Source organism: Callithrix jacchus, chromosome 7, assembly GCF_049354715.1.
Source record: "Callithrix jacchus isolate 240 chromosome 7, calJac240_pri, whole genome shotgun sequence".
Taxonomy (NCBI): domain Eukaryota; kingdom Metazoa; phylum Chordata; class Mammalia; order Primates; family Cebidae; genus Callithrix; species Callithrix jacchus.
Genome location: NC_133508.1, coordinates 11,795,512 through 11,817,949, shown reverse-complemented (window position 1 = coordinate 11,817,949; position 22,438 = coordinate 11,795,512). Strand labels below are relative to the sequence as shown.

The 22,438-nt window shown below is 49.7% G+C and overlaps 1 protein-coding gene across 1 annotated transcript in view; it reads right to left on the bottom strand.

The window, feature by feature from the left end:
- The window catches only part of ADARB2 (adenosine deaminase RNA specific B2 (inactive)), a 468,076-nt gene that overhangs the window by 130,873 nt on the left and 314,765 nt on the right, over positions 1-22,438 (bottom strand). Inside the window, exon 3 of the mRNA XM_035306764.3 lies at positions 11,203-12,104. Within this exon, the coding sequence (XP_035162655.2) occupies positions 11,203-12,104 (902 nt within the window). The remainder of the gene's footprint in view (positions 1-11,202; positions 12,105-22,438) is intronic.

Genomic DNA, 22,438 nt, shown 5'->3' with positions numbered 1-22,438 from the left:
CTTGTCTCCAAATTAAATTTTTAGGCCAAATAATCAAGTATTAGGAAAGGCAAGATACCCAGAGTGATTCTCACTTAGGACTTAGACTCGAACGCAGGCTCTGGTGGCACACCTGCTTGGACTGCAGTCAGAGAAGGTGCACACTTGCCTTCGGTGGCAGGCTGGGCTCAGCTGCCCCACGCGCTGGGCATCCTGCAGAGTAGTCCGGCTTTTCTGAGCTGTTGGTGTCAGTGAAGCCATTGAAATGCTCAAGAACTGAGCTGAAACATCCTGCGAACAATTCTTCCATAGTCAGGAGTATAATAAAACTTCACTTGACACAGGGAGGCCCCAGCAGACTGAGAAAGTGTACTTTTTTCTGTATAGAAGTTTCGTGGTCTTCTGAGGGTGAGGAGGAACATGCACCGGGGTTATCCATCCCTCCCCGCAAGGCTTCATTATCACCTCAACTTTAACTTGGGGCTGAAGCACAGAGATTAGAAGGAAATTTCTGATATCCATGGTTTCATTTAGACCACTCCAATTACTGAAACGATTTTACTATATTAATTTTATTGCATTTAATTCCCATTTCAAGTACCAGGAGAAGTTAAGGAAGTGCATCATAAAATCTTTAAGATAATTGGCCAGACTATGAAAAGGGAGTGTCCTCAGTTCAAAAAGAGGAGAAGTCATAGGATTTGCTTCCCAGGTCTTGGCCCAGCCCAGCTTCTTCACATCCTGCACTCGCCAGATGCTCTGCCAAAGTTGTGTCATCACCTGGGACTAATACATGCTTGTCTTGACATCATTTAATATGGCCATGGTACTTTGCAAAATGCAGTAGAATCATTGGGATAAATCATCATGGCTTGAAACAAAAGCATGTTTTTTACGTGAGAAGCATTCACTGAAGCAAGTCCCTGTGGAAGGAACTTTGAGGAAGAACCACATTGCCCAAACTCTACAGACATTTCATTAAAAATGGAGAGTGTCTTAAGAAACGTGGCAGGCCAGGCGCAGTGGCTTACGCCTGTAATCCCAGCACTTTGGGAGGCCGAGGCTGGTGGATCACGAGGTCAAGAGATCGAGACCATCCTGGTCAACATGGTGAAACCCCATCTCTACTAAAAATACAAAAAATTAGCTGGGCATGGTGGCGCGTGCCTGTAATCCCAGCTACTCAGGAGGCCGAGGCAGGAGAATTGCCTGAACCCAGGAGGCAGAGGTTGCGGTGAGCCGAGATCGCGCCATTGCACTCCAGCCTGGGTAACAAGAACGAAACTCCATCTCAAAAAAAAAAAAGGATCGTGGCAGCCGTTTCTCCTTTTATTCATGCTGCTGAGTGACAAGTGCTTAACCAAACAGGGCGTCAGAGCTTCAGCCCACATGCCTAAATCCACTCAATCAGAAGCTCAGTTGAGTTGGGCTCACAGTTTCAGTGGCCTGTTCCCAGTTCACCGCTTCTGGTCCCTAATAACTGCATTGCAGATAAACTTCATTTTCGAAACCATTTTTCCCCATTTTCAATTTCTCTTCTTCCGATCCCTGCCATATAAAATGCTCAGTTTTAACTATTTCCTCAAAAAACAAACAAACAAACAAAAAACCACAAAAGGAAAAACAATCCTGTATAGGCAAAATGCTGAAACAAGAAAATCTGGACTCCTGGTCAAGTGAAGTGTTGTCTAGACTGACGCAGCATTTTCAAATGGCATGCTTCCTTTATTTAGGATGGCCTCGAGCAAGGACCAGCCTGCTCTCAATTAGGCAATTTCTGTCTGTTTTGTAAATGAATCTAAAACATGAATGGCAATGGTGGCTCCTACCAGAGCCAGCTCACAGCCCCAGCTTTAGGTTGCCCCTGACATTTTGGCATGGTGGATAGAGAGGTGGAGGAAGGATTTCTAGGCTGAAAGAAGACAAATCTTCCCCCTCTTCTCCACCAGCCACCACGTTCTAGGATCTGGAAATAGGACGGTGGGTAGCCTGTCTGCTTCCTTGAATGGGCTGGAGGTCACGGTGGCTGTGAGCTCACTCACTCCAATGTCTGTTTCATTCCCAGCAGCTGGGACCTTGGGGGATGATCTTCCCAACTTATCACCACATTCCAACCCCAGCAGTCTCTGCTGGGTCTTATACTCTGCATTGAAAGCATCACTTCTCTCAAGACGCTTTCTTCATTTTGGTTGCATAGGATGTATCTTTCTAAGTTTCCCTTGGCATTTCCTGTCTGTTGGGTTTCTCCTGTCTGGACCCCCAACTAGCTGGGTTGCACGGCCAAGCCCTGGGCTCAGTGGAGATGTCTTCCTGCCACTCCTGCAGCTGAGCACGGACCCCACAGCCCAGCATAGCCTCTCCTCACGTTAACCCTGCCCCACTGAAAAGGTGAGTTAAATCTGCAGTTTTTGGAGCTGGCAGCATGGTAACCATCATTCACACATGGCTAAGTACATCCTGCATCTTGCATTGACCCCAAGTCTCCGGGACTAAGGAGAAGTTTTGGCTCCCATTCCTGCTGACTGCACTTTTACATAGAGGAGTCACTCAGAGCCTTTGATTCATTCATGTAACAGGTTGTGAGGAGGTGGAGACAAACCCTGGCTGTATTTTTACTGTTTTCACTTTCATCTTGCCTCTCATATCCCTACATTTGCTCTGATTACAAAAGCGATTAAAAACAGACAAACAAAATCAAACAACACCAAACACAGCAGAAATAATCAATCCATCCAGGCTGCAGTGGATTCTTGCCAAATTCTGAAAATTCTCCAAGTCAACACTTCCGTTAGAAAAGAGATCTTCCGGCCATGAAAAGTTGAGTAGTGGTGATCCACAGAGGGAGCAGGTGTGGGGCTGCTCCGGCCCCTGCTCTCTGAAGCCCTACTGGGAGCTCAGAGGCTGAAGAAACATCCAGCAACGGCAGGTGCCAGCCCACCTGTGACCATGTGCAGATTTTCAACAAGGAATGCATTCTCAGCAGTGCAACGCAGGTTTGGAATAACTGCTTTTGATAGAAGTTTTGACGGTTTTGAAGTTACTCTCACAGCAGCACTCTGGCATCTGGCTTGGTGTCTCCAGAGTGGCAGGAGTGGGCTCAAAGCTGGGGGTGCATAGTGGAGAGGGAACACGTCACACCTGTGATTATCGACCTTCTTGTGTGCTGTGGCTCCAGAGAGCAGAGAGCCCCGTGGGTCTGGAATTCAATCAGCATTCACCTGCCCTGAAGCAGAGATTTCCTGCAGGCAGAATGGGGCTCTTTTGTGATCACGTCTTTTTCCTGAGCTGCGTTCTCCCTCTCAGTGTTCTTTCTGATGTGTGCACCCCAGGCTCATTGATCATGGTATTGCTGCGTGTTTCTTTCAGCCAAGTTTTGTCCTTAATTTAGTCAGAGCTAAGCTGCAGCTGTGCTGGAAAGTGTGGTTGACTGGCAGTTCCCACATCTCGGGGTGTCCCATCCTCTTGATCGCTCTCAAAGATGGGCAGTTAAGGTGAAGACAGTGAGAGTCAAAATTCAAGCTTTTCATGAATTTTGAATCCTCTGCCTGGATGTCCCATTTCATCATTAAAACAACTCTGTGATGTACCCCCTTCCTCAGCTTCCCCACGCCATGGAGGAAGCTGATATAAGTCCCTCAAATACACATGTGACCCTGCAGAACCAGGACTGAGGCCCATGTATCTTGACTCCAAGGCCCCTACCCTACCACAGTGCACGCTGCTTGGTTGCCTGCTCACATTAAACATCCTGGCATCAAAAAACATTCGGGGAACGGTGACTCCCCATCTCTGCAGTCTTCTCCAGGTGGGCTGTTCCTAGGGAGGAGGAGGAGTTTTGGGAAGCTGGTCTTTCCCTGTTTCATCCTCTTGGAGATGGCAGACTCACAGGAGGTGAGTACCCTTGGACATTCTCGGACAAGGGCAGGCTGGGGGTGGAAAATCTCCCTAGGATGCTCTCGGAAATAGGTGGGGTGGGGGTGGAAAGTCTCCAGTCTCATCCAGCCCTGCCTGTGATGAGCTAGCCCTTGACATTGGCGGCACTCTGGCTCTCTGAGTTAGGAAGCCTATCGCCCCGACTGTTCAGCCACCTCCCCTGCATCTTTGTCCACCTGACTGTATCTCAATGGAGTGACAGACTGGTGAGAAAAAGAGGTGTTTTGCCATCATCAATCCTCATCTCATCTTTCACATGTATTACTCTTTTTAGTTAGTCCTTGTTTTGAACAAACAAAAGGTCTCCTCCCTACGTCTCAAAAACCAGAGTCTTGTTTGTGAATCACATAAGAAAGTGAGCTCCAAACTGGGGAATGGCCAAAAGTGTGAGTTGGAGAAAAAATGTGAGAAAAATATTGGAACTTCAACTTAAGAGAACTGTATGATAAAATGCTTTTGCAGACACAAGAACAGGGTGTGGTCATGACCTGCTGGTTCCCAACAACACAAGGAGAAAGAATGGCGCATAAAAGACAGATCTAGGGTGAAGAGAAATGAGATCTCTTTCTGAAGTTAGTCAGGGCTTTTCTTACATAGGATGTCATAGGAAGCCTGTACATGAAAACCAGGTTTTCAAACAACCCCATAAAAAAGTGGGCAAAGGACATGAACAGACACTTCTCCAAAGAAGACATCCATGTAGCCAATGGGCATGTGAAAAAAGGGTTAACATCCCTCATCATTAGAGAAATGCAAATCAGAACCACAATGAGATGCCATCTGACACCACTCAGAATGGCTAGTACTAAAAAGTCAAAAAATAACAGATGCTGGCGAGGTTGTGGAGAAAAAAGAACAGAATGTATATTAGCTCAGTGGAAATGAGCCAGTGGGAATATAAATTAGCTCAGCCATTGTGGAAGGCAATTTGGCAAATTCTCAAAGAACTTAAAACAGAACTACCATCTGACCCTGGGATGTGGTTTCCAGGGTGAGAGGTTGGGGCACCTCTGTGGTGCCTCTGAGCCTGCAGGTCTTGCTGCTGCTGCCACTCCTGGCCTGCCAGGTGATGCCCAGGCCCTGGTGCCTGTGACTGTTGCTGGCTTGGGCAGTGCTTGCTCCCTGTGGGGCTGGCCCAGACTGTCCAGAGAGGGTGATGTTCTGGGGCCCTCAGCTGGGTGGTGCCTCCCTGCCACTGCCTCCATCTGAGGCCTTCCCTGCAGCTCTGCCCCACCCGCTGTGCCCTGCTCTCCTCCTCCCACTCCCTCTGCTCTGTTTGCTGTCAGTTTCCAAGGGAACCTGAGCTGACATAGGAGAAGCAGAATACAGGGCTGTGAAGGCCCCAAGAGGGGGTCCAGGTCCCAAATGCTGGCTTCAGGCTCCATCTGAGAACCCTGAGATGGCATGAAGGTGGTGAGGCTGCTCCTGAGGCCACTGCTGGGAGCTGAGTGCCCATGCACCCCAGGGCTGTCCCCTCAGGGAGCCCAGCACCCATCTGCATCAGCTCCTGGTGCTCATGGGAGGCACAGGCAGGTGTGCAAGCGACAGTGGCCCAGGAAGTCACCCAGGTGCTGTGAGAACAAGAGAAAGAGGCCTGTGTGAGAATGGGCCAAAGAGAAAGGGCTCAGGGGACAGGGCTTTCCTGGGTGTCCCTGGGGTGGGGAAGGCAGCACCCCATGTCCTCTCTCGAGTCCTCTCTCCTCTCTTGGATGTACCTCTTTTCATTCTCCAGCTCATTTAAACCTTAGCTTTTCCCAGTTACTGTCTCCTTTAGCTGTCTCTGTCCTTTTCGGTGTTACAATGAATCCCAAAGAAAGGGGCCTCCTAATGGAGCCTGATGTCCACCCCAGGGAGGCTGAGGTTTCTCTGCTTACAGAGCCACCTTCCCATGGGGAGCAAGGCCTCTGTGGCCTCTGAGCTCCATGGAGGTGTCCGAGGCAGCACCAGCCCACGAGGGTGGTGAAGCCCCTGCAGCCTGACCCGCTCCAGCTTGCACCTCCCTGTGGGCTCCCATGAGGCTCCTGTGTGTTCAGGGGTTTCTGACTGCCGGGACATGATGCCCAGGTGGGTGTCCCTCCTGTGACTGCCCACCTCCCCAACACAGTCGACTCTGCAGTCTTTCAAAGCCCATCAACTCTTCCCTGCCAGTCAGCCCACCGTGGTTTCTCCCTCTTTGGAATAACAAACACTTTTTGTGTCACTCTTGCTGTGCTAAATCTCAGATCTCGATTTTAATTAACAGTATTCTGTGTCCTCCATCAGCCTAAAGCCCTTGGGGGCTGGAAGGATGGGGCAGACCGGAGTCCTGAGGATGAGCCCCAGGCCCATGAAGCTGAGCCCGCCTGTCTGCAACTGTTCACCTTGCTCCACCCTCAGCGACTAGACCTTGGGCACAGGACTCAGGTCTCTGGAAACTCAATGTCTTCCTCTGTAAAATGGACCTAAATTTTCTAAATGAGGGTTACTGTGCATGTGAAGCACTTAGATTAATGTGTGACCCAGATTAAGTGCCTGGGCAATATTAGCTGCTAATATTTGTCATTGTCAGCAATCATGCCCATGAAATACAGAGGAACGGTGAGGCTTGGCTCACAGGCCCTGCTTAACTAGTGAACAGTCATATTAACCATATCTGAAAATTCCAAACATGGTATTGGGAGGCTACAGGCTTAAATACATATCGGCTACATCTTAGAATTATGCATTTATACAATTTCACCTAACATGTTTCAGTAGAAAGTAGGGTGGCAGAAGCTATTATGTAAATGTGTCGTGCACATTGCATACATTGTATAAACATATATTGTAGTTGCATGTACATTGCATAAGGTATGTGTACATTGTATATGTGTGTAAAATGTCATAACTGCATATACATGTACACATATGGAAATGTATGGCATATGTTGCATACGGATATTGTGGAAATACGTAACATACATTGTATTTACATTGTATAAATGCATAAATGTATTGTTAAGCATCTACAAAGCCTCTAGTGCCTCATTAAGGAGGGAGTTTCTGAAAGTTTTTTTAATGTGTAAGGGCAATTAGCAACCTTGTTCTGGCCGTCAGCACCTCTTTCACAAACCCAGGATATGAAGAAAGCCAGAAGGTTTGGGGATGGCTGCATCTGCAGGATAGTGTTTCTCCTTCCCTAAAAGAGCAGCTTATCTTCCTGCGTGGACCACAGGATGGTGTGTGTGGCCACAAAACCCAGAAGGGGAGGTGCTGAGAGAAAGCAGCTGCTGGGATCATTCCTGCTTCAAAGCAGGTGACTGAAGAGAGATGTAGGTTTTGTGATTTTATGATTTTTTACGGTGATGCCTCCAGATAGCACATATTTATATCCTGACACAGTCTTGTTCTAACTTCCGAGTACCCAATTAACCTAGAGGAGTCTGGAGTGGGCTGCAGATGAGGACGGTTAGCACTGGGCCAGGCAGGTTCACCCTAGCAGGCGCTGCCCCTAGCAGCTGATACTGATGAGGCCTGGCCTGCAAACCGTCTGCCAGCACCGTAAACCCTCCATGTTTAGATCTGGTGTGAGTTCTAAGGAATCTGATAAATGCCTGCTTTTGTCACTCTGGCTAAGTCTGAAGGGTTAGATGAGTCTGATTCGGAGAAACACTCCTGGGTGCAGGAAATAGTGAAAATTAGATACAGAGAAGCCACACCTGTGATTTTGATCTTTATGAGAATATCCTGCTTCTGAACTTCCTTGTTCAAAATCCAGATGGCACACAGTCTGCAGCACATCCTCTTTATCACTGGAGAGTGACTTCACGTGTTTATAAGGAAACTGATATTGTGAATCCCAAGCACACCACAACGATCACCCTTCAAGGAACACTACTCGGGTCTCTGAGGGACTTTTGGGAGGCTCTGTTTCCTGAGAGCTGTCCTGGCAGGCCCCGTCATTCCAGGCTGAGGCTGTGAGCGTCCCTGTAACAGGCTCTGGCCACACTGGTCCTCAGCAGCGCAGGGCTTTGACCACTGCCCTCCCTCTAGAACCCACGGGGTCTTTGCAGTAGGCTCCTCAGTGGTGTCTAAGCACACTAGTCAAACGACTTGTAATCCAAATGATTCACATGCACTATCATCACAGTGGAAATTTTTTTCATTGACTGTTACTCAAAGGAGAGAATTCCCTCCAGGATGGCTCTGAAGCTTCGCTAGAAGGAGTTGGCCTTTGGTAGAGAGCACTGAGCACATGTGCAGCACCTTTGCTGGCTTCTCTTGAAACACCACGTGGATCCAGAGGTGGGTTTGTCATCCTGTATGTGGAAGCCAGCCCTACATGGGGTGAGCTGGGACTGTGGGCAGAGAACTGCATGCACTGGGGCTGGCCCCCAAGTGTAGAAATTGCCTCATTCCTGCAGACGGTGCTGCTTCTGGGCTACCTGCATGAACTCTGGCAGGGTGGTCTCTCCCTGCAGAGGTACGCCTGCCCTTTTTGGAGTGTGGGACACAGCCCAGGAAAATGCACAGCTTGCCCTCGAGACACAGGTGCTAATAGGGCCATCAGACGAGGGCCAGGGGCTCAGGGCCTTTAGAAACTTCAGCTCCAGAGCCACCATGTGGTGGGACCAAGGGTCTACGTGAACAGGAAGCAAGCTGTGTAGATGGGGGTCCATGAGGTAGAGATGGGGGTTGGGAGGGAGATTGGGGCAGAGCAAGGAGGAAAAGCCACATTTACAGCAATTTCTGAAATCTTTTCATTTCTTTCCCCTGAATCACATCCAGAATAGGATTTGAATTTAATAAACTGCTGAAGGTTCCTGGCCCTGAGTCCCACTGTCCTCCCAGCCCCCGCTCAGCTGTGGGTGCATGTGGGGAGGGGCACGAGGGAGGGGAATGGTTTCCTGGGACGCAGTGTGCAGAGCAGTGATGAATGGCCCGAAACCCTCGCACTGCTCTGCGCCCTTCATCATCCAGTCGGGGTGGTTAGGGACTGTCAGAGAAAAATAATTTAGCGGCCATGGCTCTAACTGATGTGCTGCATTCTGGGTCAAATGACTATTACAAAGTAGTAGCACTGCCTGGTTTCTCCATCGTGAGCGCTCAGGGTTGACAACATGAAAGGAAAAGGCATTGCAGCCAGAATTCACTGACATCCTTCACATCTCACATGAGTAGGATGCAGGAGAGGGCAAGGGAGGGGCAGAGGGATGTTTCCTGCTTAACAGATTCGACAGAAGAGTGCCAGGACCAGCTGGGTGAGCAAGGTATCCCAGCAATGGGGCCACACCCAAGACCATGGGTGCTGGGGCTTCTCAGAGAAGGGGGCAGGAGACCCGAGACTGCCAAGGTCACGGGCAGCTTCAGAAGGGCTCTCTCCCAGCCCTCCCCCAACCCCTGACCTGGGGCTACAGGGGTGAAGTGGCTTCCAGGATGGTCGCTGGCAAGTTTAAGCTACAGAGAAATGATGAAAAGAGAAGAGAGAGGGCCATAAATCAGAAGGAGGCATAAGGAATGCCAAGCCAGGCCCCAGCGCCCTTGTGAGGACATCGTGCCAGGGACTTATGTGGAAGCTGTCCTTGCTGTTCACCGTCTTGTTTTCGTTTAGGTTGTGTTTTTATTTGAGGGTGAGTTTTGGATGGCAGGACTGGTAGAGACTGTGGTCTAAATCCCTCCAACCCACTCCTTAAAATGACCACTGGATGTTCCATAAGTACTTGAAAATGAATGAATGGCTCCCTGAGAGGCAGAAGGCAGAGGTGTGCCCCACACTGGCCAAGAGTCCAACAAGCATTGGCTGACAGGTGAATAAGGGAGCACTGAAACCCAGTCACAATTCAAGATGGGGGCTGGGCCACACTGCACGTGGTCTGTGTCACCCTGTAGTCTCCCCGAGTGGCGTCTGAGGTTTGATGGGACCCTGCGTTCATGAAGAGATTTATGATATCCCAAGGCAAAATAAAGGGTTCTATCCTAGGTATTGCTATGTAAGGCTGGTAGCGATCACAGCCGTAACTTTCAATTACTGCACACTTAGGACGGCCCCCGCATTGGGCTAAGTGCTTTTTAACTACGTGAAATGTTTCTTTCCTTGATTGATGCCAAAATGAATGAAGATAATTTTCTGTATCTGCTACATTAGTGATGCCCACAAATAATTCTGAAAATGATAAGAGAAAAGATAATTTGCATAAATCAGCCATTGCAAGACTTGGCAGGATAAGATTGTTTTAAATGGCATCAGAATAGTTTCTGACAGAAATAAGGCAGGAGAGTAGGGTCTGGAGGCCGGTTCACGATGATTTCCCAGAACTAAATCAATGGAAAAACTTCAGCTGTGACAGGAAAGTCCTCAACATTTACAGAGGGCCTACCCCCAGTAACCAGTGGAAATCTCTAGAGGGTATTTAAGCCCCAGAAACTTCTGTAAGGAACTCTTGAGTTCCCACCCTGTGGAGTGCTTTCATTCTCAAGCACTCTCTGCTTTCGTTGCTTCATTCTTTCCTTGCTTTGTGCGTTTGTCCAATTCTTTGTTCAAGACACCAAGAACCTGGACACCTTCAACAGGTAATGCACAGAGCTAAGAACGTTCTGGACAGAGTGAAGGTAAACGCAGAGAAGAAGGACCCGCAGCTGTGCATGAAGGGACAGGGGTCCTGCCGGGCAGAGCGAGGCTCAGCCCCCCACTCGCGCTCTGGCTTCCACTGCCACCCAGAGCGATTCTCTCTTGGACCAGGAACCCAATCTGGGTCTTACGGGGTTGGGTGGCCTCCCTGGCTGCACCCAGGCACAGGCCGCCCACCCCAGTGGGACGGTTCGCTGTTGCTCGGCCTTCTCCAGCCCCCCTGGTTGAAAACGCGACCCCAATCTTACCCGGCGCGACCATCCGACCCCACCGCATAGAGACCCAGTCCCTGACCAGGCCTGGCACGGATCCGCCTTCCCTGCAGAGCACGCCTAGGTGTGGACAGATGCGCCCCCGCTGCTCCCACCTTGAGCAAGCTGCACCAGCCTCGCCTGAACCTGGCCTCGCCGTCTTCTCCCGGGCGGCTGTATCATCACCCTAAAAACCGCCGGCGCCACGAGCTTTTCTGTCCCCTTACCAGGGCCAGGGCGGGGTGAACATTCTCTCCCCTCCCATCCCGTGCGACCGCTCCTTCCGGGAGAAACCTGGACACCTGTTCCTCCCAGGGAAAGGTCGGGCTCCCCCCGTGCCCCGCGTCCCCCGGCGTCCCCCACATCGCCCGCGTCTGCCGCGTCCCCCAAGTCCCCTGCGGCCCCCACATCCCCCACGTCCCCCGCATCCCCCGCGTCCCCCGCGCCCCTCACCTGCGGCAGCGGCGTCCTCCTGGCCCTGCCGGGCGCGTGTCCCGGCAGCCGTATGTCGAAGAGCGCCTGCAGCGCGGCCTGCGCGGCCTGACCCCGGGCCAGCTTCTTGCTGCGCCCCGAGCCCTCGAATGTCCTGCCGTCCACGCTCACGGCCATCACGAAGCTCCGCGCGCGCGGCCGCTCGGCCGGTTCCGCCAGACACACGTAGCGCAGCCCGGCGCGCAGGCGGTTCAGCAACACCACCGGGTTGCGCTCGCCTGGGGCCGCGGGGGTCGCGGGGACCGCCGGGGCCGGGCCCACCAGGTCTAGTGCGCGGCACAGCAGCCGCCGCCGCCCGTAGGCCGCGGAGAGCAGCGCGGCATCCCCAGGGCGGCCTCCCGCGAGGCCGGGGCGAGGTGCCGGGGGCTCGAACTCATGGAAGAGCGTGTCGGGGAAGTCGGCCTGGTCGGAGGTGAAGTCCGTGCCGGGGCCGGGGCCGCCGCCCATGGCCAGGTGCGCCTGGCAGGCGTTGGGGAACTGCACGAAGGACCGGAGCGCCAGCTCAGCCGCGCGCATCTTGGCCTTCTTCTTGGTGGGCCCGGTGCCCTCGAACGTGAGCCCGTTGACCTCCACGGCCACTGCGAAGACTGGGGCGTGCACCGGGCCCGTCTGCGATACTGTCCGGTACTGCAGGCCCGGCCTCAGCTCGTGCAGCTGCACCAGCGCGTTCTTGGGCGCCACCGACCACGACAGCTTCTTCCAGACCAGTTGCAGTTTGCACAAGCGGCCCCCGTTCCCCTCCTCCAGCGGCCGCTTCCTCTTTGCGCCAGGTGCGCCTGTCCGGGCCCGGTCCCCGGGGGGCAGCGGCCGAGCGGCCAGGTTGCCCACGTTGCGGTTCTCCTTCACCTCGGCACTGCTGGTACCTGGAGGGAAGAACAGAGCGGTCAGAGCCGGGGCCGGCAGGTGGTGGGAGCGGTAGACACTGGCTTAGGGACCACGCTGCAGAGCGGGAATCGCCCCCCAGCGCCCTGAGAAATGACCGTGGCCGCCAGAGGGAGTAGGGCAGGAGGGAGCGCACCCCTGGGCGCCGATGGCCCACGCGGAGAAGCGGTATGGTGTCCCTAGCGGCGCTTGCTGAAGGCCTGTGGCATGGAGGTGTCCTCCTCCCTGTTCTCAGTGCGGCTGTGCTGGCTCCTAACACACAAGTGGCCCTGACTTTTTATGAGTTTTGGGCAAGGTTAAAAGTCAGAGAGGCCTTTCCTGAGGTGGTGTAGTCGAGTGTCCCCCTTCCCACTTGCTACAGGGACCTCCAGGCCCGGTACCCAATGCCCCCCTCCCCCCTGTCCCCAGTACTGAGGCGCAGGGGGTTCATGCTTCTCGGCATCTAGCCCCAAAACTCTACTTCCTCATTAACAACCAGAGGCGAGACAGATGGTGTCTCCTGAAACCCGCCTGGCTGAGGCACTGAGGCCTTGGGTGAGTCCCTGGTCTTTCCCCCAGAGGCTGGGCACACCTATTTGGTAAATATGGTCAGTCCTCCGTATTCCTGAGTTCCCCATCTGTGGATTCAACTAACTACGGAGAGAAAATATTCGGGAAAAAAATGGATGAATCACTACGGAACGTATACAGACTTTTTCTCACTATTATTCCCTAAACAATACAACATAATAATGGTTTACGTAGCATTGTTATTTTATGAGGCATTAGGAGTAATCCAGAGATGATTTAAATACAGGCACACCTCTTTGTTTTGCTTCCCAGGTATCGTGTTATTTACACATCGAAGGTTTGTGGCAACCCTGAGTTGAGTAACTCTATCGGCACCACGTGCTCACCTTATGCCTCTGTGTCACAGTTTGGTAATTTGTTTTGAGACATAATCTCACTCTGTTGCCCAGGCTGGAGTGCAGTGGTACAATCTTGGCTCACTGCAACCTCTGCCTTCCAGGTTTAAGTGATTCTCCTGCCTCAGCCTCCTGAGTAGCTATAATTACAGGTACGTGCCTCCATGCCTGGATAATTTTTGTATTTTTATAGAGATGGGGTTTTGCCATGTGGGCCAGGTTGGTCTTGAACTCCTGACCTCAGGTGATACACCCACCTCAGTTTCCCAAAGTGTCGGGATTACAGGCATGAGCTACTGAGCCTGGCCACATTTTGTTCTCAAAATATTTCAAACTTTCCCCTTATGTTACCCATTACGGTGCCCTCTGATGGAGTGTTCTTTGATGTTGCTATGGTGACTGTCTTGGGGTGTCATGAACTGCACCTATTTAAGACGGCAAACTTAGTAAGTGCTGTGTGTGTTTTGACTGCTCCGCCGACAGGCCAGTCCCCTGTCTCTCTCCCTCTGCTCAGGCCTCCCCGAGAAGCCCCAGTAGTGAAACTAGGCCACTTAATACCACTGCTATGGCCCTTAAGTGTTAAGTGAAAGGAAGAGTCACTTTTCTCTCACTTTAAATCAGACATAGGGAGGAAGGCATGATGATAGCCCGGATGGGCTGGAAGCTGGTCCCTGGCAGGTACCCAGGCCACTCGCTTGGTTTCTGCCCCTGGGTGTCTTGCCACCTTCATCAGACAGGCAAACACTTTAAAAAGGCCTGTAATGTCCCAGTGTTTCAGGGTATGTACCGCAGGTTGGTGGTCATGAGCACAAGTACAGTTCCTTTGGAAAGCATTTTGGGAGCATTGGGTATGAATAAAGAAACACACACATTACTCAGCAATTCTGCCCTTGGAGATGTATGCTTGAGAAACCTTCATACACTGAGGCAGAGCTGAACAAGACGTTCACTGCAGCATACTTTCACAAAACTGAAAAGTTTGAAAGTGTGCAAGTTCCTATGGTTAGAGGAATGGTGACTCATCAGTGAAATAACCACACTATAGAATACTATGCAGCAGTTGCATCTAATGGACTATGTCTATATGCTTCAGTGTAGCTGAATCTCAAGAAATAGCATGCTAGATAATACAATTGACTTGCAAAATAACTCATAGGGTGGGATATTATTGATATAAGTTATAAGAACACCAACATTCTGTATTTTTCATGCAGTCATCCGTGACAAGGGTGCGGATGAGTGGGTAATAAAGATCCAGTCCAGCCTCCCCTGGGGATTGCAGGAGGGAAGTGCAGTGAGGAGCCGGGGGTGGCTTCACCTGGGTCTGCAGTGCTTTATTTCTTTGGCAGAAAATGCTCTGAAGTCAATTGAGCAAAATCATCATTTGCTAGCTGGAGTGATGGATGCATTTGATGACGATTTACTTTTTCTGGACTGACCATGATGGACCACTGTTTTCTGGCAAAGCTGTTCCATTACGGAATCTCAGCCATGGATGGCCCCATGACCTGCCCAGTCCATACTGCCCTCACCGTGAATGTGCTTCTGGAAGGTTGCATGCAGGTTTACTACAAAATACTCTGTGAATTACAGTAGTGAGCTGTGCCCTTGCCCCTCTCTGAGGCCTGGCTCATGCATAACCTGGACTTTGCTGCTTCTCATTGCCCTGGGGAGGGTATTAGTGTCCGATTTGCTCAGTAAGGAGGTTCCTTTACTGAGGCTGCAGAGTTTGTTAGTTGGTTGAGGTGCAGCTCGGTCCCAGGCATCTCAGATCAGCCTCATCTGTGTTGTTGCTATAAAGCTGATTCTGTGGAAACGGATTAGTTCCATCACTGTCTTGGCCTCTATACTATAACAGAGTTTTCTGGGCTCTCTGTAAGAGGAAGATGAAGCTGAGCCCACAGGCTGCCCCTGACCGGACGGTGACCCGTCCCTGGCGAGAACACAGAGGCTTTCCCCTCGCTCATCAGCCTTGTCCGTGGGGAGAGGCTCTTGGGTGTGGATGAGTTTTTTTCTCATTAAGCAAGTGGAAACGTGCGGCAATTTTTACAGCTAACTCACAGCTTGGAAATAGAAGTTGATTGTGGCTGGATGTTGATATGTGACCCTGCTTTCCACGTGGCCTGAGAACCAAGCAGGAATAAGACCTGGCTGGCCCAGCCCCATGCTCCCTGCCCCACAGCTTATGACACTGTTGTTGGAGAATAATAAAAACATGCAATTTCAAAGGCACAAAAGATGCCTTTCAAAATCAGGTGTCTTCGTGAGGTATCCTGACATGGGAGCATGTTCTTTTCAGGTTGCATGTTGCCTGGCTGTTTGGCTTGGGGTGAAAACATTCGTCCCTTGGCCTCAACTATCACCACACGGGGGTGCTTCTGCAAGAAGGCTCTGGGCTCTGCTTTGAAAGTGCTCTCTGTTTGCTAAAATCTCTATTTCTCATTTGAATTTTCTGAATTGTGAGGTGGTTCTGTTTTCTCTGGCAATTGCGGCTAAAAAAGTATTAGGCCTGGGGAGATAATTTTGTTCAAAATGTGGATCTGAGAGCTTGATAAGTCACAGGTGCGTGACATTCACTTACAGTCGATTGCAGGAGGAGCAGTTGCCTTCCAAAGAGAAAGTGCTGAGTGCAAATGCTTTTGTTAATCATTATGCACTTTGGGTATACATGTAGCACTGAGCTCTGCTGTGTAGTGTGTTTCAGGCCGAGGGGTAGCAAATGCGATTAACTATGTGATTTTCCAAATTGAACTTAAAGATGAAGCAAAAACCCAACATGATCGACCCCCTCACCCCATACCAGATTGTGTAGAAATTTGCTTGGTACTCTGTAATTTCTTATTGATTTCTCTCAAGGTGGGGGTGGACAAGCCTGTCAGTGTGATTACAGTGGCTGCTGGATCTCAGATCGGAGCTCACAGAGCAACACTTCGCCTCTGCCTGCACCGAATGCCTCTTCCTGACTCAATGTCCTATGACTGTCAGAATTAAAGCTTTCCCTGGCATAAACCATGAATGTCAGATGGTGGTGTGAGGGCCTCTTTCATAATAATCAATAATTGATAATAAGGGCATACTTCAGGGCCTTGCCCTGGACACACCAGCTGGGCCCTCTGGGGGTGATATCACCCAGTTAGGGTTTGGACTCCTCTCCACAGGCCCCAATTCCCATTTCCCAGCAGTGGCCTCTGCACGTAGCTGTGGGGTCTGGGGGCACAGCGGCTGCTCTGGGCTCTGCTCCATCGTCCAGGGTGTGTGACCTTGGGCATGGCACTCAGTCTGGCCAACTGATTTTTTAAGATAGAAAATGAAGATTTTAAAAATATTTGCCTTGTAAGGTTCTTAAAGGTATGAACAGAGGCAGCACATCTAATGGGCGAAGTGAGAGTCAGCTGTGGGTGAACATTGGATGCATTTAAAAAACCCAGCAGGGAAATGGCGAGGCAGACACTTCTCACCCTCCTCTGCCCGTGCCTCACCCACCTTGCTTCTCTCTGTCTGGGCCCAGCTCCTCTCCCTGCTCGTCTTTTTCCCTGTGCTTCTTCGTGCACTTTGCAGGAATTCCAGGGCACCTGCTCATGTCTGTGAGTCTCAAGCTGTGGCGGGGGGTCATGTCTCCCCACTTGAGCGTGTTTTGCTCCCTCAGCATGAGCCCCTCCACACACAACAATGCCTCCCTCTCTCTGGCTGGCAAGGCAAGTGTTCATTCTCACAAAACCCTCCAGAACCTTCTAAGTCAGGGACTGGTGTGGGTGACTGAGGCAGATGAAGGGAAAAACAGGCTTCGCCTTTTTGATGCCTCGGGCCCAGTGGGAGAAATCTTGACAATATGACCCCGTGATAGTCATGGGGATGGTCTCGCCCTGTGACCCTGTGTCCATGTAACAGTAATGGGACCTGGGCTGGGTGAGGGTGGGAGCTGAGCTCTCCCTGTGACCCTGTGACCCTGTGACAGTCATGGGGCTGGGCTGGGTGAGGGTGGGAGCTGAGCTCGCCCTGTGACCTGCGACCCTGTGGCACTCACCAGGATCTCTACTCAACTGGCCACAGCCTGGGGACAGGCAGGGAGCTGGGGGACTCTCTGCTTCCCCTCTTCGTGCTGCCCTGTGGAAGTTAGCCCCTGGGTTGTGTCCCAAACCCCCGTTCTTTCTCTGTGCACCCTGAATCTAGGTGTTTCCACTGGCCAGCAGGGAAGATGACAGCAACTGTTCCCACACGAAAGGCAGTGGAAGGTGTGGGTGTTCATTTGTTTGGCTGTGGTAACTACTTTACTAAGTATAAGTGTAACAAAACATCAGGTGTACACCTGAAACATACACAATAAGATACGTTTTAAAAAGTCAGTCTGACTTTGGTTAGGCTCATAAAGCCTGATTAGCCCACTGGATGGCCCACCAGCTCTGTCTTTGGTGCCTGCCTTCTGAGTCATCCCCTCTGTCTGTGATCCCCAGAGCAGGCACACTGAGCTTTGCCCTGGTTCCCACTGTTGTATTTTGTCCCTGTCTTCTCTCCGGAAGCTGTCTCCAAAGCTCATGGCACAGATTGGTCAATGAGCTCATTGTCTCTAGGGGGCAGATGTGGATTCCAGTGGCCAGGGACTGGCAGTATGACCTGGGCCATCACGCAGTTCATAAATGGAAACTACCATATGGGCCTCGTTGGATCAACGGAGACGGTGTGTGTAGAAGAGTTGTAGCATGATCTGTCAAATGTGTCAGACAGTCAGCATGCGGGATTTCAGCAACACATCAAAAAGATGATTCATCATGATCAAGAGATGCAAGGATGATTCAGCATGTACAAATCCGTAAGTGTGATTTACCACACAAACAGAAACTAAAAACAAAACCATTTGATCATCTCAATAGACATATAAAAGGCATTCGATAAAATCCAACATTCTTTCATGATAAAAGCCATCAAACAGACTAGGCACTGAAGACACATTCCTCAAAATAATGAGTCATCTATAACAAACCCACAGCCAACGTCATACTGAATGGGGAAAAGTTGGAAGCATTTCCCTAAGGGCTGGAACAAGACGATGTCCATTCTCACCACTTCCACTTAAAATAATAATGGAAGCCCTAACCAGAGCAATCAGGCAAGAGAAAGAAATAAAAGACATCCAAACTGGAAAAGAGGAAGTGAAACTCTCTGCTCCCTGATGACATAAATGTGTGTATTCCTAGGAAACCCTAAACGACTCCTAGACTTGATAAATGGCTTCAGTAAAGTTTCAGGATACAAACTAAATGTACAAAAATTAGTAGCATTTCTATAGATTAATAATGTTTAAGCTGAGAACTACATGAATAACTCAATCTCATTTACAATAGCCACACACACAGAAATAAAATACCTAGGAATACATTTAACCGAGGAGATGAAAGCTGCAAGGAGAGCTGCAGAATACGCTGATGAAAGGAGTTGTAGAAGACACACATAAATGGAAAACCAGCCCATGCTCATGGATGGGAAGAATCAATATTTCCGAAATGTCCGTATTGCCCCAAACACTCAGCAGGTTCAATGCAATCTCTATCAAATTCCAACATCATTTTTCACAGAATTACAAAAAACCATCCTGAAGTTCATATGGAATCAAAAAGGAGCCTGAATAGCCAAAGCATTCCTGAGAAAAAGAACAGATCCTGATGCATCACATCGCCTGACCTTAAATTATACTACAAGTCTATAGTAACAACAGGATGGTATTGATGCAAAGACAACACACAGACCAATGGAACAGAGCAGAGAGCCCACAGAGAAAGTGACGCAGCTGCAGCCATCTGATTCTCAACAAAGCCGACAGCGGGAAAAGGACATCCTAGTCAATAAGTGGTGCTGGGAAAACCGGTTATCCACATGCGGAAGAATGAAAGTGGACCCCTATCTCTCACCATATACAAAGATTAATTCAAGGATGGATTAAAGACTTCAACACAAGGCCTGAAACTATAAAAATCCTGGAAGAAAACCTCAGAAAAACTTCTGGACATTGACCCAGGTGAAAGATGGATGATGAAGAATCCAAAAGGAAATTCACAAACCCAGAAATAGACAAAGTGGACTTAATTAAACTAACAAGCTTCTACACAGCGCGTGCGCGCACACACACACACACACACGCACACACAGTAGGCAGACAACCTACAAAATGGGACAAAATATTTGCAAATTATGCATCTGACAAAGGACTAATATCCAGAATCTGCATGGAATTCAAACAACTTAGCAAGAGAAAAACCAAACAACTCCACAAAAAATTGGGCAAAGGGCATGAACAGACATTTCTCAAAAGAAAAACTACAAGCAGCCAACAAGCATATGAAAAAAATGCTTGTCATCAGAGAAATGCAAATTAAAATCATATTGAGATATCATCTTACCCCAGTCAGAATGGCTATTATTAAAAAGTCAAAAAAAACCCCAAGATGTTTGTGTGGATGCAGAGAAAAGGGGATGCTTGTGCATTGTTTGTGGAAAGGTAAATCAATTCAACTTCTATGGAAAATAGTATACAGATTTCTCAAGGAACTAAGAATAGAACCACTGTTTGACCCAGCAATTGTACTGCTGGGCATCTACCCAAGGAAGAAATCATTTTGTTAAAAGGACAAGTGTACAGGTATGTTTACCGCAGCACCATTGACCACAGCAAGGACATGGAAGCAACCTAAATGTCCATCAACAGTGGGGATGGATAAAGAAATGTGGTACATATATGCCATGGAGTACTATGTATCCATGAAAAAGAGTACATTTATGTCCTTTGCAGCAATGTGAATGGAGCTGGAGGCCATTATCCTAAATGAATGAACTCAGAAACAGAAAAGCATGTTTTTACTTATGAGTGGGAGCTAAACAGTGGGTACACATGGACATAAGACAGAAACAGCAGACATTGAGCACCTGAGAAGCAGGGGAGTAGGAGAGGGGTAAGGTTTGAAAAAGAAGCTGTCAGTACAATGCATACACCAGCAGCTGAATCCCCACCAGGTGCAGTATACCCATGGGATGAACGTGCACGTGTATCCCTAAGCCTAAAATAAAATGAAACAAAATTTTAAAAAAGTTTCGGCATGACCAATCAAATGTTGCAGGCCCTCAGAACACATCCTTTGTTTTTGTGATGATAATCATGACCACAAAAGACATGTCAGCCTCGAACACCTTTTGAGGGTTTGAAGAGGGAGGTGTGGGGCCCACTCCCAGGCTGGTGACAGGAATTTGGGATCATGAGGTTTGAGGGGCTTGCATTCTAAAAACGGTGTGATTCGGAAAATGCATTTGTTTACATTTGGAACAATTCGAATGGACAGTTCACAATAGAATATAAAAATTGGTGATTCCTTCAGTTCACTCTGAAATTTATTATCCCAAATAATTATTATTCTAGCCAGTCATAATCACATCCTCATGGTGTGTTCGAGCTGGGAGTAGCTCTGCAAGGAGCTCATGTGCTTACACCAGGGCAGATGGGGAACCACTTGCTATGTCTGCTGCACACCAGGGTTCTTAGAAAGGTTTAGCATTTAACCAAGGAGATGAAAGATAGCAACAAGGGGAGCTACAAAACACCGATAAAAGAAATTGTAGACACAGCAAATGGAAAACCATCCTGTTCATGGATTGGAAGAGTCAATACTGCTGAAATGTCCATATTGCCCCAAACACTCAGCAGATTCAATGCAACCCCCCTGTCAAATTGCCAAAGTTATTTTTCACAGAATTAGAAAAAATAATCCTAAAGTTCATATGGAACCCAAACAGACCCTGCCTAGCCAAAGCAGCTCTGAGAAAAAGAGCAGAAAAAGAGCAGAAAAGAGGAGAATCCACCCTCTGTGTTTCTCTGTCTCTGTCCCTCTGTGTCTATCTCTGTCTCCACACACACACACACACACACACACACCCCTTGTTGGTTAAGGCTCCTCAGAGTCACTTACTCAGACTGGAAACTTATTCTTACCGGCCCCTGGAGGGCTCCAGCTGGTAAACAGTGCCCGAGTGTGTAACATACCAGTGTGTGTACCAGTGTGTGCCTGAACATGTGCAGGTGTGTGCACATGTAATTGTGCATGTGTGTGTGTGCGTGTGTGTGCATGTGTGTGTTGATGTGTACATATACATCAACCCTATGGGAAATGCTAGGGGAGCTGGGCAGAGAGCAAAATGGCATGGTGGCCCTGGGGGAACAGGGTAGCTACCTGACCTGTTGCCCATCAATGGGGCTCACACCACACTTCCTCCCCCTGAAAAATTCCTGATGTGGACTCCACACACCTTTCCTATTGAAACCCACTCCCAGTGAGAATCTGTGGGTGGCTGCCCACACCCTGGCATGTCCTCCTGCCTCTGCACCCCAGCCAAGCACCTCACCCTAGAGACCTCTTAGAATATGAGGCATCTGTGAACTGTGGCTTCCCGAGAAAAGCAGGCAAATAATTTGGAACTATTAGATAAATACCGCAAGCCACAGTAATAGGATGATCATGAGCAATTTGAAAACTCAGGGAGGCATCTGCATGGGAAAATGCAAAATGAAATGATTTCCATCCACTTCTCTCATGCGTCCTCCTAAGCCTCATACACATGTGACCTTGTTTGATACAAAATGTCTGTAAGTGTGGTGCCGGGTTGATACAAAGTGTCTGTAAATGTGGTGCCGGGTTGATACAAAGTGTCTGTAAATGTGGTGCTGGGTTGATACAAAGTGTCTGTAAAAGTGGTGCCGGGTTGATACAAGGTATCTGTAAATGTGTTGCTAACTTTCAAGTTTTAATGCACTAAAGGACAGCAATTTAGGGAGAAAGGCCAGCATTTTACATTGTCATGACTGTGGTGAAAGTTTTGCTTTCCAAATGAAAGCTGTTCCTTGGCTGTGCAAAGCCGGATGTCCTAGCTGGTGGAGAGCAGGTGGGGCCGGGACAGGTGGGGCCGGGCTGGTGGGTCTGGCCGCCCTCTGCCCGCTGTGTGCAGGGCTGCGTTGGCTCCAGAGCTCAGGCAGTCCTCTCCTCTGGCTCCTGCTGCTTGTCCTCTGCTGGGCCGTTATGCACGCCCGGCTTCCCCTTCATGGCATCATTGGGACCGCACGCATCACTAATAATGATGCTGCGTGTCTGTGGGTCAGACGGGCTCCTGGGAGCCAGCCAGGTGGCGCGCCACGCTACATTGGAAGAGATAATGTTGTTCCTGGTGAAGGTTATTCTGCGGCCCAGCAGCCCTTTCCCTACGTGAAGCCTGGCTTAGTGATGGGAAGGCAGGTGCCTGGGTTCTCCAGGATATGGCAGAGGGTCTGGAAGCAGCAGGAGGGAGGCTGGGGTGGGGGGTGGGAGGCAATGGCTCCCGGCATTTGCAGAGTTTTCACTGGCAGGCTGGGCAGCTGCAGAAGGGCCTCCTTCAAAGAC